Source organism: Rutidosis leptorrhynchoides, chromosome 6 (assembly GCF_046630445.1).
Source record: "Rutidosis leptorrhynchoides isolate AG116_Rl617_1_P2 chromosome 6, CSIRO_AGI_Rlap_v1, whole genome shotgun sequence".
NCBI classification, from domain to species: Eukaryota; Viridiplantae; Streptophyta; class Magnoliopsida; order Asterales; family Asteraceae; genus Rutidosis; species Rutidosis leptorrhynchoides.
In genome coordinates, this window is record NC_092338.1 from 422,540,923 (window position 1) to 422,560,181 (window position 19,259).

Consider the following 19,259-nt stretch of genomic DNA (forward strand, 5'->3'; position numbering starts at 1 on the left):
TATATATATATATATATATATATATATATATATATATATATATATATATATATATATATAGTTGTTCGTGAATCGTCGGAAACAGTCGAAGGTCAATTGAATATATGAAACAGTTCAAAAAATTTTGAGACTCAAAATTACAGACTTTGCTTATCGTGTCAAAGATAATGAATCGTATCGAGAGTTTGGTTTAAAATTAGTCGAAATTTTCCGGGTCACTACACTTTTCTTGTTGGGAAAGAAGTCAAGAACTGCGGTCCATCACAATTACATAGGGCTGACTCTTTGGGCTCATGATCATGTGCTGCAACTTGGGCTTACTTTGGACTTTCAAGATTACTCGAAAGGGGAGTGATATGTACACAACCACTTTTTACACATACACAACCAAACATGCTTTACAGTGTTGTACAGTACAATACTGTAAAGCATGTTTGGTTGTGTATGTGTAAAAAATAGTTGTGTACATATCATCACCCTACTCGAAAGGGTGTACATCATTTATTTTGGCCGTTAGAAGGGAATGTTTCAAATTTGCGCGTAAGTGGTCTGCGAAAAAGTGGGTAATTTGGTAAATTTCTTGTATCCTACTCGTAGTAATTTCAACTCAATTACTTTAAATAGTTGTATTCAGGCTATGTAATTATTGTATTTCACACATTAATTATATATTTTATTTCTAATTCAACTAATTAGTTCAGGTACACAAGTTATTACAATAAGTTTATTACTATATCATTTACTCCGTATCATTTACCCTTTTCATCTCTTATTAGACTTAGTTTCACGATTACTTAAACGTACATTTGTTAACATAATTCACATATACATAAGTACATGTACACATTTATGAACGTATACAAATAATTTATTAGACTAACCACAAAAATAATACTGGATAATTTAAATTGGGACGGTGGAATATATTATTATTATACCAATAAAAGCATAATATTTAATTATCAAGCTTATGATGTTACATTCTTTAGAAAAAACAAAAATGCACCAGTAGTATTTATTTTTAGTGCAAATAAGGTCACTGGCTCAGCGGTATTGTTGTTACAATTCCAACCAGAAGGTTGAGAGTTCGGGTCCTGCTTAGAATAATTTGTATATATTTCGTGGTTAATTCTTGTAGTGGTATGTGTGTGAGTTTGTATTAAAAATGAAATTTCTCCAACTAAGATGAAATGACAATAATTGAAGGGTGCAATCTGTAAGTTCTGTACAGTATAAATCTCAAATATGATTTTGGATACGTTAACGTTGCGTTCAAGGAATTGAACGCAGAGAGAAAGGGGCGTTTGTAATCTACGATCGTTCCCTCCATCTCCGGTGTTGGTCTTAATCATCGATCGGCCATTAAAATGACGTCATCATAGGACGCGTACCGTTAATCACCGGTGTCATTGATTCCGATTCATCATCATCACTCATCATCCTTTCTGTAATACCTAATTCCTAATTAAAATGTTTATGTTTATTTGAGTTTCATCTATAATTTGAAAACAATATTAGTTAGAGAGGAAAGGGAAGCGTAATGGTGACATTGCATTCGAGTACAATGAATAAACAAAACAAAATTAAACGATCAGATCTGGCAGAGCAGGTACGTGAATATCAAATTCGATCCAAACTTGATTTAGCCTCTGTCTCATTCTTCTCTTCAAATGCTAAAAGTTCTTCTTCTTTATCCAGGTAATTTTCAATAATTAATGCTAATCTTATAAATTAGGCTATAGGTCAATGATCAATTTCAAAATATATGTATAAATTAGGCTAAAGTTAGACCTAATTCACTTATTGGTTGAATTAGGTATATGTATGTATGTATAATCCCTCTTTATCTTATTCTTTGAATGTAACATGTGTTATGTTCTCCTTAATAGGCCATTTTAGGGTTTATGTAATTAGGCACAGTTATCATTTTTCTATAAATTGTTTTGGATAATAACCGATTCTTAATCAATTATACATAACGTACTGATCGGCTGATCGCATTGAATACATTATTATAAACATGTTACTATGCTGCAAATATCTAACTGATCCTTCGTATATATGTTTTCTATATGTTTTCGGTGCCCATTTCCTTGGTACGTCTTTTTATAATATACTGATCGCATTGAATACATTATTATAAACATGTTACTATGCTGCAAAATATCTAACTGATCCTTCGTATATATGTTTTCGGTGCCCATTTCCTTGGTATGTCTTTTTATAACCTACTGATCGCATTGAATACATTATTATAAACATGTTACTATGCTGCAAAATATCTAACTGATCCTTCGTATATATGTTTTCATTGCCCATTTCCTTGGTATGTCTTTGTATAACGTACTGATCGCATTGAATAAATTATTATAAACATGTTACTATGCTGCAAAATATCTAACTGATCCTTCGTATATATGTTTTTGGTGTCCATTTCGATGGTATGTCTTTGTTTCCCGTGACAATCTGTCCTCATTTTTTGTTTATATCATACATGCTCGATTACTGAAATAGCTAAGAAGAGTTATTCTGTAATTGGGTCAAATTGACACCTCTGAAAAACTGTTTATGAGTAGCAGGAGATACTAATTCTATACGTTTTATAAACATTAAACAGAGTCGAGTTTAACTTAACGTGCTTCAATTTGGTTGATCTGAATGCAGAATGGATATGGTGATGTTTGTAATATGGGAACTTCTAATTCTAGCATTTATAGTATGTTCAGTCGTCTTGTTATATTTCAATCACTTGAAGCTCACTTTGACATTTGCAACCATCACATGGTTACTGATGTTATTTATGAAGGTAACTAAGCAAGTAAAATTGAACAAGAAAACAAAGCGAATGATGATGCTTCCTTTATCAATGTAGAGAATAAACTGTAGCCAACTCAATCTTCTTGACATCTGTTACATAAATCGCAATAAGTATTCATTGATTTTGGTCCATATTCTGTTAGTTTCTGTTCTTCCCTGTTTATGAGTTGCTGTTGAAGTGATAAAGTCGGGTATGCAATAGATCAAGTGTCTGGTTCTTGATTGGAACATTCGGATGTTTTTAATGGTACTCTTGTATGTAGTAGGTTATCTATACTTGTAACTTATGGCTTCAAGAGTGGAATTTACTCGTATTAGAGTACATACATCGTGGTGGTTTCATTCGTATTGGTTAATCTGTTAATTCATTGAAATCGCTTTTACCTGTAACTATAGGTGGCAATATGGCATAATTGGCGGGTTGGATTATGAGTCAAAATATATAAAATTTTGGTTGGGTCAAAACGGCCGGGTTGGGCTGGCCACACACACACACACACAAAGATTCATTAATTAATTGAAGCAAAATGCTCATCTTAATGTTAAACACTCTTGCTGGTGCTGAGAATTTAAATTTGGTAACTTAAGAGATATGGGCGCTTGAAACTTTACTATATATGCAAGTAGAAATTAAGCTACAGAGCTCTTACTTATTACAGTATCTCTAAGTCATCACACAAAATTCTAAAACACAGGCTCATGCTCAGATATATCTTATCAACAATAGTGAATCAACGAGTACTTAATTTTGAGAGTATGTTTAGTAACAAAACTCTAGTTCTTAGTATTAATCTCTAATACACTCCAATTAAACTTCCAAGTCTTCAATTGCACTCTTCAAAGCTTCCAGTCGTTCTATAGCTTGTCGAACTGCATGCACATCGTCGCAATTATCCCAATGGCTAACTCAAACTATTTATCCTCATAAACTTCTTTTTCGCTGTAACAATCTTATTAAAATCCACTGACTTTTTAGCCTTGTTTAGAACTAGGCATATACATGAGTAACATAAGGAACTCCATAATTGAAGTTATCGTTGCCCTAACTTCACCCGACACCTTCGCTACAACCATCAAGTTATCATTATTATAGGCGTTGTTTGCTGTTGTTTTTAGTCATTATTAGTGATTTTAGCTGCTTTAGCATTTGCTTTTTTAAATCTTTTCTATGCAGAAGATAATGATATGCTGATAATTTCTTTTCGGAAGAAGATGGTTCGCCTAGTGTGATTCTGTGAAATGTGGATTGGTGTTGTTGGATGTGAGTTTTGACAAGAAACATTATGCCTGTTGGTCTTCACATGAATCTAACATCTTTAAAGACGTATTGCAGACCTTTTGAATTGTGGTTTGGTCTTGCTGGTGATTTGAGATGGCTCATTTGACCAAACCACAATTCAAGGCGAAGCGAGCATAACCAGTTTCCCCTCCTTTTTTTTAAATTACTTACTGCGTGGACAAAATTTTCACAATAGGCTTATTGGGACTGCACTATTGTTGAAGATGTCCTCGTTATAGGTATATTACGAGGACATTTTGATCTATTCCGAGTCCTTTTGGTTCTCGTTAAAACTCTTTTTTTTTTCCTTTTTTTTTGTGTAATGATCGTGCAAGTCTCTTGGTGAATAAAAATCAAGGTTCACATGTCGGATTTTGAGGATATTTGAGAATATATATGTATAGGAGTTGAATTACGTACCTCATAATTTATGGTAATTGATATTTCCACCACTTAATTTCATAGATCCAACCCACTCATACATTAAGTACTTATACCTTACAAGTATTTAGTGCATGAATGTGGTGAATCTATCAAATTAAGTGGTGGAAATATCACAATCCATAAATTATTATCATTCATCAAGATTTCATTATTGATTATCATCATAGATCATAGATAGATATGATAGGTAAGGGACGGGCGGGACGGGACAAAAAATAATAATATTTTATAATGTACAATATAAGGAGAACCTATGGGGAAACTGGGTCAGTCGCCCCTGGTGGTCGTATTTTTTAGTATGTTTATATGTTTAAATTCGACGTTTTGCCCCATTTTATTGCTTTTCTCAATTTTTTTATGTTTTGACCGCGTCGGAAAATAATTCTGGATATGCCGATGAGTACAAGTATATTGACAAAACATACTTTACTTTAGTCGGATCTCGTTTGTGTATAACTCCATTTTAGTCTATTGTATGTGTATATCCGACAACTTATTCATCTCAGAGTCGCTAAATTTAACAATGTTGTAAATAATATATAAGTTGCCCTGTCGTCATTAACAATGCACATAATATATAAGTTGTCTTCGGATTGGGTCGGGTTTCTTCCTGAAAGGGGGCGAGTTATGCAACTGTAGGAGATGAACGTGTGAGTGGTTAAAGTTCCGATCCCTTGGTTGATCTTGTACTGCTGTTAAAAAAAATCATATTAAAACCACACATTATTTCAACAATGAAAGTTTAATATACATATACATATACATCTGACTGATAATAAAGTTGAATCTCTGATCACAACAATACATACATGAATTGTGAGAGGATATAATGGTAATAATAAATGTGGTGCACGAGGGCATGTATGCATGTGAGGGCATGAGGCATGCAGCTGTGTTATTATTCGTACAACTTACGTCCACCTATGTCCGAGAATTGGCTAATTTTGTCAACTCTAAGTCCCTCACTGTGCATACAACAATTATGCTAACGACCAGACTGTTTGATGCTGTTGTAATGCAGACGAATGGTGTTTAATTTTTAAATTAAATAGTGTAAATGTGATATCTATATTATTAAAGATTTGAGATGCATCCTACATCATCTCGCCGCGTGTTAGGCGACCAAGGTAGCTATTTTATGTTGCAGCAATGAAGACAGGTGGGGTGCAAAACTGGCTCCGGTACCAGTCTGAGGGGCGACGGTTAGTATTAAGCATTAATGTGGATTGTGTTAAAATTCAACATCAAAATAGTTTTTGTTTGAAATGCACGGAATATTGCTTTAGATAATTTGGCAAAATATCACGAATGGTCCATGTGGTTTGTATCGGGAATCACCAGTGGTCCATGTACTTTTTCCATCAAGGATGGTCCTGTGATTTGCATTTGAATCACCAGTAGTCCATGTGGTTTGCATTTTTTCGTCAAAGATGATCCCTGTGGATATGCACCACAAAGATCATTGGTGATTAAAATTGCAAACCAATGGACCATCCATGACAAAAAAAAAAGTACATGGATCCCGGTGATTTCTGATACCAACCACAGGGACAGTGATATTTTGTCGATAACGTATAGTGAACTTATAAATTGATGAAAATGTCCCTCGAGTAGTAGCAATTTATTTATCTAATAAAACGGTATGGATGTTTAATTTGACTAAGTTACAACAACGTGCTAACAGTCTCGCTCAGAACTATATGGACTATCATAGAATTTAGGATTGGCCTTGATGAGGTGAAATTGATTGTGTATTATCCTTTTTCTTTAGACAGTAAAATGCACGAGTCAACTACTTTACACAGCTTTGCTAATTTCATGAATAACATTTTATTGAAATTATTAATAAGCTATAAGCTTGAGAAAACAGAACTACTCAGTTAGACATTATGCAAAAGTCCCAAACATTTGGACTTACCCATGATCTATCTTTAACAAAAGAAAATGAACCAAATAATGCATATTATGTGCATAAATATTACATAATCTCTAATTAGACAATATGTTAAGTAGCAAAACTCTAGTTCTAATTAATCTCTTGAAGATGCACTCTAGTTCAACCTCCAAGTCCTCCACAGCACTTTCAACAGCCTCCAATCTCTCTATCCCTTGCCGAACCGCATCCACGTCACACCTCTCCCACGGGCTCAAACTATTCATCCTCATAAACTTCGCTTTCGCTACTACAAGCCCATTAAAATTCGTCGATTTTCTTGTCATATTAGGACTAGGCATGGACATGAGTAACATAAGTGACTCCACAAGTGATATTATTGTTTCCCTAACTTCACCCAACACATTCGCCACAACCATTAAATTTTCGTCATCAAACACATTGCTTGTATTCGTGCTTTTGGTTATCTTTAGCGATTTTAGTCGCTTTAGCATTTGCTTTTTTAGATCTTTTCTATGGAGATGATACCCTGAAAACTTCTTTTCAGGAGAACCGTTTTCGCCAAGTGTGATTCGATGAAACGTGGATTGAAGGTCTTGAATGTGAGTTTTGACAAGAATGATTATTTCTTTAGTTCGTCCACATGAATCTAACATCTTTAAAGACGATTCAGACACGTTTTGAATAGCGGTTTGGTCTTGTTGGTGATCGGAGAGAGCTCGTTTTAGGCTAGGCGAACGGAGCAAATCATTTGCGGAATTGTGCAAGTCTCTTAAGTTCAAGATTGACATATTGAATGATGACAAGTTTTTGACACTGGAATTATTCTGAAACTTTTGTTGTAATATGCCGGTCAATGAATTCCAATATGTATCTCACTTGTGATCATATGTATATATAAGAGATGAATAATGATTATCCTCATGTCTCATATTCTATTTTATAGAATATTGGAATATAATACTACGTATTAGATTTGATTAAAGATTTGTCAGAAGGAAAGAGATAGGAAAGTGCATGTACTTGTTGTTCCGTACGTTGATGACAAATTGGCAACATAAAATGTCACTATTTTGTCTCCATGAACCTTCCATGATGCATTCTTACAAAATAAAATATAAATATAATACAAATACAAATACATAGTAGTAAATAGGATAGGTGTATTATTATATAATCCCGTACGTTACAGTATGTAATAAAGTACTCCGTATAATTTTTAAGACAGGGGGAGATGTATGTGATAAGATTTATTTAGTGGACTATGAAGGCAAAGTCACTGATGACAATGTTTGAGTTGGTTAACTACTTCACAAATTAGACCTTTCGCACCAATATTGGACCAGCCTCACCTACTAAAATGACCAAGAAAAATAAAATAAAATAAAGATTAACGATTAAGTTTCAGGTTTGTCGCAACTTGAAATCATCAAGATTTGTAATTTAAACTTGTTTAAATCAAGTTTGCCATGGAACACATTCAAAACCATTGAGTGAGTTATGTATGGTATATATAGGGTCGGTTTATTTTTCACTTAATAATATATATATTTCTGTACAGCTCTTAATTTATTAAATAAAATTGTTATTTCTTTCTCATTTAATCTACCAATTGATATGTTTCTAAAAGATATAGAATCCACCCATTTTCAAATAGAAACATGATTTAATACAGAGAAAAAGTAAACAGCCCCATAGAACCAATTTTAGGCCTTGCTTCTATTTTTTTTTTTTTTTTTTGGCGAAAATATTAATATTAATACGTGTATATATAAAAGATCCGAGGATCTGGTGGTACAACATTGGGCAGATCATATCGATCTGTTGAGGAAGTACATGGTCACAAACGACCAAAACTCATTGACACTCGCTCTGTTCGTTCTAAGCACAATGAACGACTACTACGACCCAGAGCGAGCAAAATTGGAATAACACTTGAAATTACAAACTATAACCACCAAACCTAAAACCTACAACACCACATAAACCCGATCCCGTATTCAACCCCGCAACAGCACTCCTCAGAAACCGCAAATCCAAACCATTCACCGGGGCAACCCAAGAACACCTAACCTGAAGCCTATATTCCGAAGTCAGCTAAGTCAACAACGCCGGCAACAACATCAAGCCCACTAAAGACCCGACGACAATTATCAAACTTCAGCACAAATAATTCATCAATTTGTCTCTCGTTTAACAATATGCTGAGTAACTGGTGGATCATGAGCCTATATGTTGGTACAAGTATCAATTGGGACACTAAACACACATCCAAACATGCCCCAACACAAATTTAATACATTAATGTACATGATTGTTTCTTACAGGTTCTGGATCAAGGAAATGAAAAATAATTGAATAAAAGAACGACCGGTTTTACAAACAAGGTGTATCTCTTTATAGCACAAGTATTTCTCGACAACAACAATGGACATATGCTTACAGGAATAAAAAATGAATCATTTGGCTCGTTTTTTGTCTTCAAAGGTAGCAGCTTCATTCAACATATCGACTGCATCTTTGTGCATATCTAGCTTCGCAAGAGCAACAGCTTGCATGTAAAATGCAGTTGACCATTCAGGGTAAACACATTGTGCTTGCATAGCGTCTCTGAGTGCTGCATCCGGTTGATCACACATGAGGTGGCAAAGACTGCGCCTTGCGTACACAGTTGGTGATATCATAGTCCCCACATCGATGAACTATATGTTTAAAAAAAAATAATTAAAAAAAAAAAAAAAAAAAAAAAAAACTAATGAACTGATAACTGTGTTGTATGAAGTACAAACATACTAATTCAAACCCTTAAGCAATTTTTAAAAACATGCTCTGTTTATCGTTAAAATACAGCCGAAACAAGTACCTGAGAATAACAATCAATGGCAGTTCTAAAATCTTTATCACGAAAAGCAAGATCCCCGCGTTTCCTAGCCTCCAACATATCCCTCATTTGTTGGGTCCACTCTTGAAAAGAAAGCTGAAAACAATCATCATCCAAATACAAACATCAGAAGTATGAAATCAAGTATTTAAAATAAATGAGAAATTTTAATTAAAATAACCTCATTGGTTCCTTCATCATCTTTATAATGCATCATCACTAGTATCTGATGAATGGCTGTTAGGTCCGTCCTTGAACAGGCATCACCCATCGGAGAAAGAGGGTGTGGCGGCGTTGTCGGTGCTTCTTCATGTTTCGGGATACCAAGCATCTGATACGATGGAACCTACATACATAATGTTTTTTAGTTAATTATTCAAAACCTTGGTTTAAAAAGGCGATATAAACCAACGAAGCTTCGCTTCAACGGTATCCCAACACCTTGTGTGTTGGGGCGAGGTTAGGTCATGGGTTCGAGCCTCACTCGGCCCATCCTATTAATCAATCTACATGAAATATGGAGCTCCATATTGACCTCGAGGGGGTTTTCTCCTGGATGCCTGCCCCTCGAGATGGTTTAAGGATCGGGTTCCTGCAATGCGATTCGGGTTTCCTCCCGAAAGTGCGTGCATGAAAGTGCGTGCATGTGTGGCAAATGAGAGTATTCGATGCCGGCTGTTGCCTTTAAAAAAAGGCGATATAATGCACTATATAATGCACTAAGAGCCCGAAACCGTAGACGCTAAGGCGAAGGCTTCACGGAAATAAAAATCATATAATGAATAAAATACATTTAAGACATAATTACGCAAACAGTCCCTGTAGTTTGCACAGATTACGAGCTCAATCCCTAAACTTTTTTTCTTGTGTGGACAGTCCTCTTGGTTTGCACATTTGGGGCGTACCGCGAGGACTGTCCACGTCAAAAAAAAAAAAAAAAAAAAAAAAAAAAAAAAAAAAAAAGAAGTTAAAATGCTTCTTCATAACATTATCTACACAACTACCAAATATATGTTTACACATCTCAAATTGTTGACTATAAATTTAATTTACACATAATACGGCTTCAATTTGGCTCCAATTTGTTGTTTCTTGCTTGATTTAAAACTTTAAAAGTTTTGAATTTTGGATATAAAAGCTATCTTATGGTGCTTAATGTTGTAGAGCCGTTATTCATTTTTAGTTGTGTTAGAATGTTAGGATATAGTAAGTACTTAACATAGATGGAATGATAATGAATATTGGGCCTAAAACAACAGTCACTTTTAAACCAAGTTATAAACAACTAACTCGTCTACACGGGGTATATAAAGGATTTTAGAATACATTTAGTTAGTATTATTCAAAAAGAGGAGTAGGTACTGACATCCGATTTGTTCTGCAAAGGAGCAAGTGCGGCCACTAAATCTTTAGTATTTGGTCGTTCCCTGGGTTCATATTGCAAGCATCGTGAAGCAAGATCAACAACAACATACGCGTCTTCTGTTGAAAAGTTACCCTCCAAATGTGAATCCATCAAAAGAAGAATGTTTTTTCCTCTGATCATTTCAATTGCCTGCAGCAAGTAGTACCAACTTCTAAAAAATCAAATTTTTACCTCGCTAGAGGTAAAAATTTTGATTACGCAATATACCACATCAAGTATATGATCATGTGGCATTAATATAGCATGTGCAGATTATTCCTAATTATCTATATGTATAATTAATTATTATTTAGTAACAAATTCAGGACTACTTGCATGGCTCGGGGGAATATGCTTTCCACTCAGAAGATCCAAAAGAACGGTCCCAAAGCTAAAACTAACGCTCTCTGGAGTAACTCTCCCTGTAACAAAAAGAATAAATATATAAATAAAAAATTATCAGGCAACCTGCAACCATTTACATAAAAATATTCAGGCCGAAACATGACATTATACCATTTCTTAGATACTCAGGAGGAGTGTACGCAAGATTTGTGCTGTAACTTTTACCATCCCTACTATTTTTCATCAGGCCGAAACATGAAAGCCTTGGATCCCCATTCTGCCACAGTTACCAATCAAGTTATCACTCTAATTACATATAAATATAGATTTTTTTTTTTTTTTTTTGAACGGCGATATCGACATCGAGTGCTCTCATTTGTCACATACACACGCGTTAGAAGGAAACTCTTCACACACCATCGCCGCATTGGGTACCCGGCGTGCTTTGGATTAAACTGAGAGGCTTAAGGCATGCACCGTATCACCCCAACAGAATCCTTGAGAAAACCCCCTCCCAAGATTCGAACCCTCACCTATTTTCAAGGACGTGAGCCCGGGATCAACATAGCAGATGTACCACTCAGGCAATGCATCGGTGGTATATTCTTTTATATTACTGGTATAATACAAAGAACATAAATATAGAATTTATATAAATAAAAGAAATTAATTCACCTCATCAAAGAGAACTCTATATGCATTCAAATCATGATACAATGGACGACCTTCGGTACTACAATAATCCAAAGCATCGGCAATACAAAGAGCAACCCGTAACCGCATTGCCCATTCGATTGTTTGATTCTCCCCTGTGAAAGACATTACATAGAGAACTTGAAGTCCACTACATATACATAATTAAAGTGTTGATCTTTACTTAAAAAGCAAAGGTATTCCACTATTAATATATTTTACAGAGTTAGATTAGAAGCATAAAAGTAAACTTTGGTTAACTTCCCGCCCGTTTATTCATCCATGCAATTCGACCTATTTGATCCGTTTTAGCTTATTATTTTCTTTGGCCCATATGACCGATTTAAGGTAAAACATAACTCAATCACCCATTTATAACTAAACAGATAAAAAAAAAAAAACATGGATATTATCTAACTATTTTCTTATTGAGTATTCAGCCCTTAATTGGAGACACATTTTTCTACTTAGGGGATCAAGTATAATTATTTATATCAGCTATCAATATCAATTATTTGCATTTATAGTAAAAAATTATCAAGCAACCAGTATCAAAGGTAATTATTTCAACTTTGTGTAGTAAAAACATAACTACATGCAAGATCGACATCCAAAACACCCCCTATTTAGAATCCTAAATCAATGAGTCTATGCCAGCTTAACAAATGAACCATATTTTCAATTGAAAGCATACGAGACACATACTGCTTGCTTCACTGAAAAAGAAACCCTGATGAACCTTGTGTTGTAGCTCATGTGGTAGTGGTCTACCTCTCTTAGCAAGAGGTCAAGAGTTCGACTCCCGTGAGGTACATTATTGCACACAAGGTTGCCCCTTAACCCTTGAATTTCACCCAAGGGTGTTTTCCGCACATCGCATTGCAGGGGCTGTAGGGGAGGGGGGTTTTACCGCCCATGCCCTCGGATTGGGTCGGGTTTCCTCCTGGGCAACAGTTAGAGGCGGGTTATGCAACTGCGGGAGATGAACGCGTGGGAGGTGGGATCCCGAACTACTGTTCAAAAAAAAAAAAAAAGATACCCTGATTTCTATAATTATTACTAGTATTTTAGGCAAAAGCTTTCTATAGTTAGAGACTACTCTAAGAATATATGTTCTGAATGTTCACATACAAAATTTACAAAACTCAAAGCACAGTTATTCAACAAATTATTACCAGTATGCAGAGATGGTTAAATAATCAGATTGCATAACGGGCCAAAACCTTTTAAAGATAAAGCACAGCCAAATTAAGTAATTAACCCATTCAAGGTAAGTGTGTGATATTGCTAATTCTAGTAGAATGAGCTCTGATGTTTGAATCAAAAAGGTCAAAATAATGTTGAATACAGAAACAAGAAACAGGCAACATAAAATAAATGTTTGATTATGAAGATTAAAGAATACATACAGTGAAATAAATGTTTGGCAAGAGTATCATTAGGCATATACTCTGCAACGAGTAACCTTTCGTCTCCGTCACAACAATATCCGATCAAATTCGCCAACCTTTTATGTCTCAACTTTCCAACACCCCATGCTTCATCCTTATATCATCACAAATATAAGAAATTTAACAGGTGAATTTTCATACTAACGAATGATATCAACATAAAGATGATCATCTTTTCAAAAAATTATGAAGATACTAAACTTAATAACAATAAACGAGATTAAACAAACGGTGACAAGTATAGCAAAATAGCTAAAACAAGTGTACTTGCAGTCGCAAAGTATATGTAACAGTTAGCCCATTACTCTTATCTACTTACAACTAACCGATTTGATGTATATAAATACCAAGTCGCAAACTTCTCATTAGTGTTGAATCAATGCAATAAGCATATAATTCGTTTAATTAACCTTATATCCTAAACCCCATCCGGGTTTTCGCCGTTTTGACCCCAAACCCCCACAAAAAATGTCAAAACGACAATAGTGGAACAGGAGTCGTTTTGACCCCAAGCCCCCACAAAAAATGTCAAAACGACAATAGTGGAACAGGAGGAGAAAAAAACCAAACACCCCCCAACTTTTTCCCAGCTTTCAAATCCAACCCCTCTTTCAGGGGTTAAAAAATGTCAAAACGACAATAGTGGAAAAGGAGGAGAAAAAAACCAAACACCCCCCAACTTTTTCCCAGCTTTCAAATCCAACCCCTCTTTCAGGGGTTAAACATGAAACTTAATATTTTAATTAAAAATCTTAATTAAACTTCACCCATATTTTCAACGGGACATATTTTTTCGCTCGCCTCGCGTTAAATTTTTTCGAACACACCGTTCAACTCAAAAAAACCTTATGAACACAACGGGACTAACTATACGCGAAACGGACACTTCTAAAAAAAACGCTAAATATCTCGGATATATTTAATACATACACACACCTAGGTACTATCTATTCTGTAAATACATAACGCTCCGTTAACTATGAATGCGCAACCCAGAAGCCCCGCAGCATCGCGCGGGCCCATTTTGCTAGTTTAAGAAAATCCCAAACACCTTAAATATTTCGAGTAACAAATAACCACAATCACCCAATTGCGCAATCGATATATAATCAAAAAACACACATAATTACTTTTGCAAACTTCATATAACACATAATGGACAATGTAACAACAGTAAACCCTAAAACCCAAAACCCAAATCAATGCCATTCAACTCAACTAAGTAACTGAATATAATTGATATACCGCAAACTGTTTCGGATCAGGCCACGCCATTTTCGAAAACTTTTTAACAGCAATCCATCTTCTATTCTGCAACCTGCCCTTATATACAACATTTGGAGCTTTTTCACCACTTTCAGAAACAATAAACTCTGTACTAAAGTTATTAGTTGCAGCTTTCAAGTCCACCAGTGAGTACTCGGAAAACACCGGTACACCGCCGTTATCTCCGGCGAAAGCAGCTGTTTTCCCGGGAGAGTGACGATTGTTTAAATTATCGTTTCTTGATATGGGTTTTTTAGAAAAACAAGAATTACAACAACCCATTACTTCAAAATAACAAAGAATACAAAAAGTTTGAATCTTTAGATGATATATTATCAGTCAAGAACCATATTCACACTAAGAAAATGGACTAAAAGGGGTTTATGAAAAATATACATATATACATTCTTTCTTAGATTTGAATTTTTATTTTTTTTTAATCGAGTAAAAAAGAAAAAAGAAAAATATTTGAGATATTGTAGAAAGTTTAAAAGTATATAATTGTAACACACTCGTGTTGGTGAAGAGAGATCGAAAAGAAAGGCGGTAAGAAGATGAAGAAATTGTGTTGTGTTGTTGTTTGTCTAGTAGAGGTTCTGCATAGGTTCCCAATTTAGACGAAACTAGTCCGGACCGGCCCGGGCGGCGGGTTTTAGGGCTGCGTATTTATATTTAACGTAGTGTTGTGTATTTACAGAGGGAAACACGGTCCATGTGTTAAGCGCCGTTTTAGATGTCGTTGTGCTAAGCGTTTTTTAAAAAGTATCCGTTTCAAACGTAGTTAGTTTTGTTTTGTTCAATAAATTTTTTCGAGTGTAACAGTGCTGTCGGAAAAATTTAACTCGGGGCGAGCAGAAAGATACGGGCTGTCGTTGTGTTTAGTGTTTTTTAAAAAGTGTCCGTTTCGAACGTGGTTAGTTTCGTTTTGTTCATAAAATTATTTCGAGTCTGACGCTGCCGTCGAAAAAATTTAACTCGTGGCGAGCGGAAAGATATGGGTTGTCGTTGTGTTTAGCGTTTTTTTAAAAAATTGTCCGTTTCGCGTATAGTTAGTCCTGTTGGGTTCGTAAGATTTTTCGTAATTGAACGGTGGTCTCGAAAAAATTTAACTCCCACCGAGCGAGAAGATATGGCCCGTTATAAATTCGGGTGGAATTAGTTTCTTTTATTTTAATAAAATTATATATTTACACTTTTAACCCCTGAGAAAAAGTAAACTTGAGGAGTCGTTGTGTAAATATAGACGAAGTTGAGGGACCGTTTGTAATGCGAACGCAAATTCAAAACTACATTCAAGTTGAACTAAAACTACATAAAATGACACCACATTTAGTATATAAGGGTCAAGGTTAATTTGTTGGATACGAGAAGCGCTTTTCATGTACATGTACAGTAATATATACTCTGTATTTATTATTTAATATTAATTAATATTAATATTAATATTTAATTTTAGTTTAATATATTAGTCCACTTGTCTCAAATTTTATTTTATTTTTCCGGAAAAACAAACAATTTTATTTATAAAAAAAAGAGTGTGAAGAAGCTAGCAAATACAACGACCTAAACAAGCACAAACATCAGCTATAGCATGACAACGACACTAAACAATCCTTAGAGCACAAGGTACACTCGGTCGATCTCACCGTCGAGCACTAACGCCAGATAAAAATGGATACCGTCCCGCCGTTGATTGCGTTCGCGCTTCTCACCGTCTCTCCTCCAACGGTGGTTTAACTTAGTTTTTTTCCTTTTTTATATGATTATATTTTCTTATTAGTCTATGTCATATTCGACCCTGAAATGGACACCGAATGACACCCCACTTTAATAAATTTCAAGGTCCATTTTTTGACCTCGAAATGGACACCAAAAAATAACACGAACGCCTGATGCTCTTACAACACGAACACACAACCCTCGAATTACTAATTCGACAATACAACTCTAACACCCAACTATGAAACCACGAAAAAACAAAACAAGGAACACGAGTGAGTATAAGGTTTCAACCCGGATACAAATCAATCCTGCAACGATTCATAATCAGAGGATGAAAAGTCTCCGTCGTCGTCATCCTCTTTTTCCTCCTCCATATTCACCATCACATCGAACGACCGAAGATCTCAACTAAATCTGTTGCGATATCTCAAACTCTTCAAAAAAAAAAAATTTTACTCCGAATGTGATTTAAAAAATGGTGTTTATTAAAGACTCTCGTATCTTTTTTTATGTCGGAAACGAACAACCAAACTTTTTGTCGAATTATCTGCGATGATTATAGGTTTACTAACATCATTTCCAATAACCCGTTCCACCCATTTCCCACCTCAGGCCCATCACTATTATCACTCATTTTGTGACAAGGTCCACAATCATCAAGACCGTCAGAAACTAGGCCATGCCCAATAGATGTATCAATAGCCACTGCATACTCTGGCCCACTGTTGGAATAGTTAAGCCCATTAGTCAAAGAACTTTTAAAATGGAAAGGCCCAGATGAGGAGAAATGATTCCCAGTAGTTGTCGGCACTGGTTTTTGAATAGTCAATGAAACCCTCGAAAAGACTGCAGGCTTGTCACGCGTGCCTTCTTTAACGTCAGAAAGACATGGTCGTCATTCGAATTTGAATAATTAATGCTTGTAGTAGAGTATCTTGTCCATTGAACTGCCTCTCTCTCCCGAACAACGTCGTGATCCACCGCCAGAGTGAGAATCGTTGTCGGAGAAACATTCTGATTATATTTCAACTCGGATATTCCGTCATTGTAATTTAAGTAATTGATACCTGCAGTAGCGCTACTCGACCCATGAACTGCCTCCGTCACCAAATCAACGTCGTTATCCACCGCCAGAGTGGCAACCATTGTCGGAGAAACATTATGACTCTCTTTCAACTCGGATGTTTATGTGTTCGAATCCATAATATATTGACTCTCATCAGACAATATGTTGGATATCCGGATAAACTCACCTTCTTCGAGGTCTTTTGTCGGAAAACAACACGTCGAACATGTAGGTGTAACGACCCGAATTTTTCCGATCGTTTTATACATATAAGATTAATATTTACATAAATTAAACATTACCAACATGATAAGCAATCCAAATTGTTGAGTCTTGTGTTTTTGAAAAGAGTTTTACACATCGTTTGACCGTCCAATTTGACCGATGATATCACGAACTATATAACATACGATAATTATACGATTGTGTACATATACGTATTTATACATATTTAACATGATCTAAGGATGGTTTAACATATCATTGTGTACTAATAACAATGAGTTATAAGTATACTTTGAGACTACTAACTTAAGTTTTCAAAACGGTAACTATACGTAACGTTCTTTGACATATATACCTATAATCTATAATGCTTATACAAGTATCGTATAAATACATATTTAATCACTTTTAAAGGGCTTAAATACATAAAACAACATAAGTATATTCACAAAAGATAGTTATATTTGAATTCTCGTTCCATTTCCTCAAGATTTCTACACGTATACTTAGGGTATATGTACCCGTATTATACGCAGCTTCTAGATGTATTTACTATAGATAAATACCAATTATTAGACCTCAATTATCTGCTCTTAGCAACCATTGTTAGTCAACAACACGTGGGATCAATTAGAAAGACTTATGAGCTAAAAAACAAACTTAAGGATTTTTTTTTTCTTCTATATAACAAGTAAATTCGTTTTTATGATTTCACCCCATTTTTTCATTCCATTTTCTCATACTTACACTCTAAATTCTCTCTCAAAATACTCCTAACATCATACTTGATCATCTCCAAGCATTTTCACCATCTTTTAGCTTCATAATCAACGTAAAACTATGTTTAAACTTTGATTCAATTCATGTAAGTTATTTATCTTAAATCAAGATATAAACTTACTTACAACTTTTGTTTCTTTTCATGATTTCACTTCTTAATCTTCCAAGTCATCAAGAACAAGTTCATATCTTGTTTATTCAGTAATTTTCTTCATCATACTTGAGGTATAACCTTTGTTCATCATCTTGTTCAATTATAACTATCTTATTAAGAATATACAAATCATAACAACAAGAACATAGTTTGAATGATTTCAAACTTGTTGGCAAACTAAATAGATCCTTCTAACTTGACTTTTAAAACACTTCAAGACCTGTAATATATCATAATGATATGCTAACTTAACAAGATACAACTTGATTTTACAAAGAACACCTTAAAACTGAATATACATCGTTGGAGTGCAACCGGGGGCTGTTTGGGTTAGATAATTAAAAACCATCTTAAACTTTGAATTGAAAGTTTATATTCTGGAAAAATGATATTTCTTATGAATATGTTAATATATAAAAATCTCATGGTGTAACTCAAAGTGTAAGTATTTTTGTAAAAATGATCATCTAGGTGTTGTTTTTACAACGAAAATGATCACTTTCATAAGATTCTCCAAAGTTTGACCTATAACCTATGATTTCGAATGCAAACTAAGGTATTTACAGTTCATATTCATAAATAATGGCTCGATCCAAGGAAGTGGCAAGTTGAACCAACAAAAACGGAGTTGTATTGAAGAAACTGCGGCTAAAACAAAATTGGGTATCCGAAGCTAGTTTAGCTACGAAATTAATTGGAGTAAAACTAAACTAATCATGTCTTTGCTAATTAACATGATATTTTATATATATTTACTTATGATTTGATTTTATATATTTCAGGACCACCCGTAAACAACACGAGAGGATTAATTATAAGACCTCATGATTGTACGCA

The 19,259-nt window shown here is 34.7% G+C and overlaps 3 protein-coding genes across 4 annotated transcripts; 1 reads left to right on the top strand and 2 right to left on the bottom strand.

Annotated features, from left to right (window-relative positions):
- The first annotated feature begins 1,544 nt into the window (after positions 1 to 1,544).
- LOC139851500 (uncharacterized) lies at positions 1,545 to 3,047 on the top strand. Its single transcript, XM_071840569.1, has 2 exons — positions 1,545 to 1,698; positions 2,665 to 3,047. The coding sequence occupies exons 1-2, from the start codon at positions 1,565 to 1,567 to the stop codon at positions 2,870 to 2,872; spliced, it is 342 nt and encodes a 113-aa protein (XP_071696670.1). The 5' UTR covers positions 1,545 to 1,564; the 3' UTR covers positions 2,873 to 3,047.
- Positions 3,048 to 6,470: 3,423 nt separating this feature from the next.
- Positions 6,471 to 7,309, bottom strand: LOC139851320 (uncharacterized). The gene has a single exon (XM_071840336.1). The coding sequence runs from the start codon at positions 7,223 to 7,225 to the stop codon at positions 6,530 to 6,532; it is 696 nt and encodes a 231-aa protein (XP_071696437.1). The 5' UTR covers positions 7,226 to 7,309; the 3' UTR covers positions 6,471 to 6,529.
- Positions 7,310 to 8,756: 1,447 nt separating this feature from the next.
- Positions 8,757 to 15,093, bottom strand: LOC139853325 (serine/threonine-protein kinase BSK1-like). Of its 2 annotated transcripts, XM_071842698.1 has the most exons (9): positions 14,455 to 15,093; positions 13,168 to 13,303; positions 11,741 to 11,874; positions 11,237 to 11,342; positions 11,057 to 11,142; positions 10,682 to 10,870; positions 9,497 to 9,661; positions 9,298 to 9,411; positions 8,757 to 9,136 (listed from the first exon to the last, which is right to left on the bottom strand). In XM_071842698.1, exons 1-9 carry the CDS (start codon positions 14,755 to 14,757, stop codon positions 8,894 to 8,896), a joined length of 1,476 nt encoding a protein of 491 aa, XP_071698799.1. In that variant the 5' UTR covers positions 14,758 to 15,093; the 3' UTR covers positions 8,757 to 8,893. The 2 variants fall into 2 exon arrangements, with proteins under 2 accessions (XP_071698799.1, XP_071698800.1); XM_071842699.1 differs by lacking the exons at positions 11,057 to 11,142; positions 11,237 to 11,342.
- Between the last annotated feature and the right edge of the window lie 4,166 nt (positions 15,094 to 19,259).

Coding starts and splice junctions, on each gene's coding strand:
- LOC139851500 (XM_071840569.1), top strand. CDS start 1,565: ATGAATAAACAAAACAAAATTAAACGATCAGATCTGGCAGAGCAGGTA. Junction 1,699..2,664: donor AGTTCTTCTTCTTTATCCAG/GTAATTTTCAAT, acceptor ATCTGAATGCAG/AATGGATATGGTGATGTTTG.
- LOC139851320 (XM_071840336.1), bottom strand. CDS start 7,225: ATGTCAATCTTGAACTTAAGAGACTTGCACAATTCCGCAAATGATTTG.
- LOC139853325 (XM_071842698.1), bottom strand. CDS start 14,757: ATGGGTTGTTGTAATTCTTGTTTTTCTAAAAAACCCATATCAAGAAAC. Junction 11,143..11,236: donor TCCTGAGTATCTAAGAAATG/GTATAATGTCAT, acceptor TTTTTGTTACAG/GGAGAGTTACTCCAGAGAGC. Junction 9,662..10,681: donor CTTTGCAGAACAAATCGGAT/GTCAGTACCTAC, acceptor TTATGTATGTAG/GTTCCATCGTATCAGATGCT.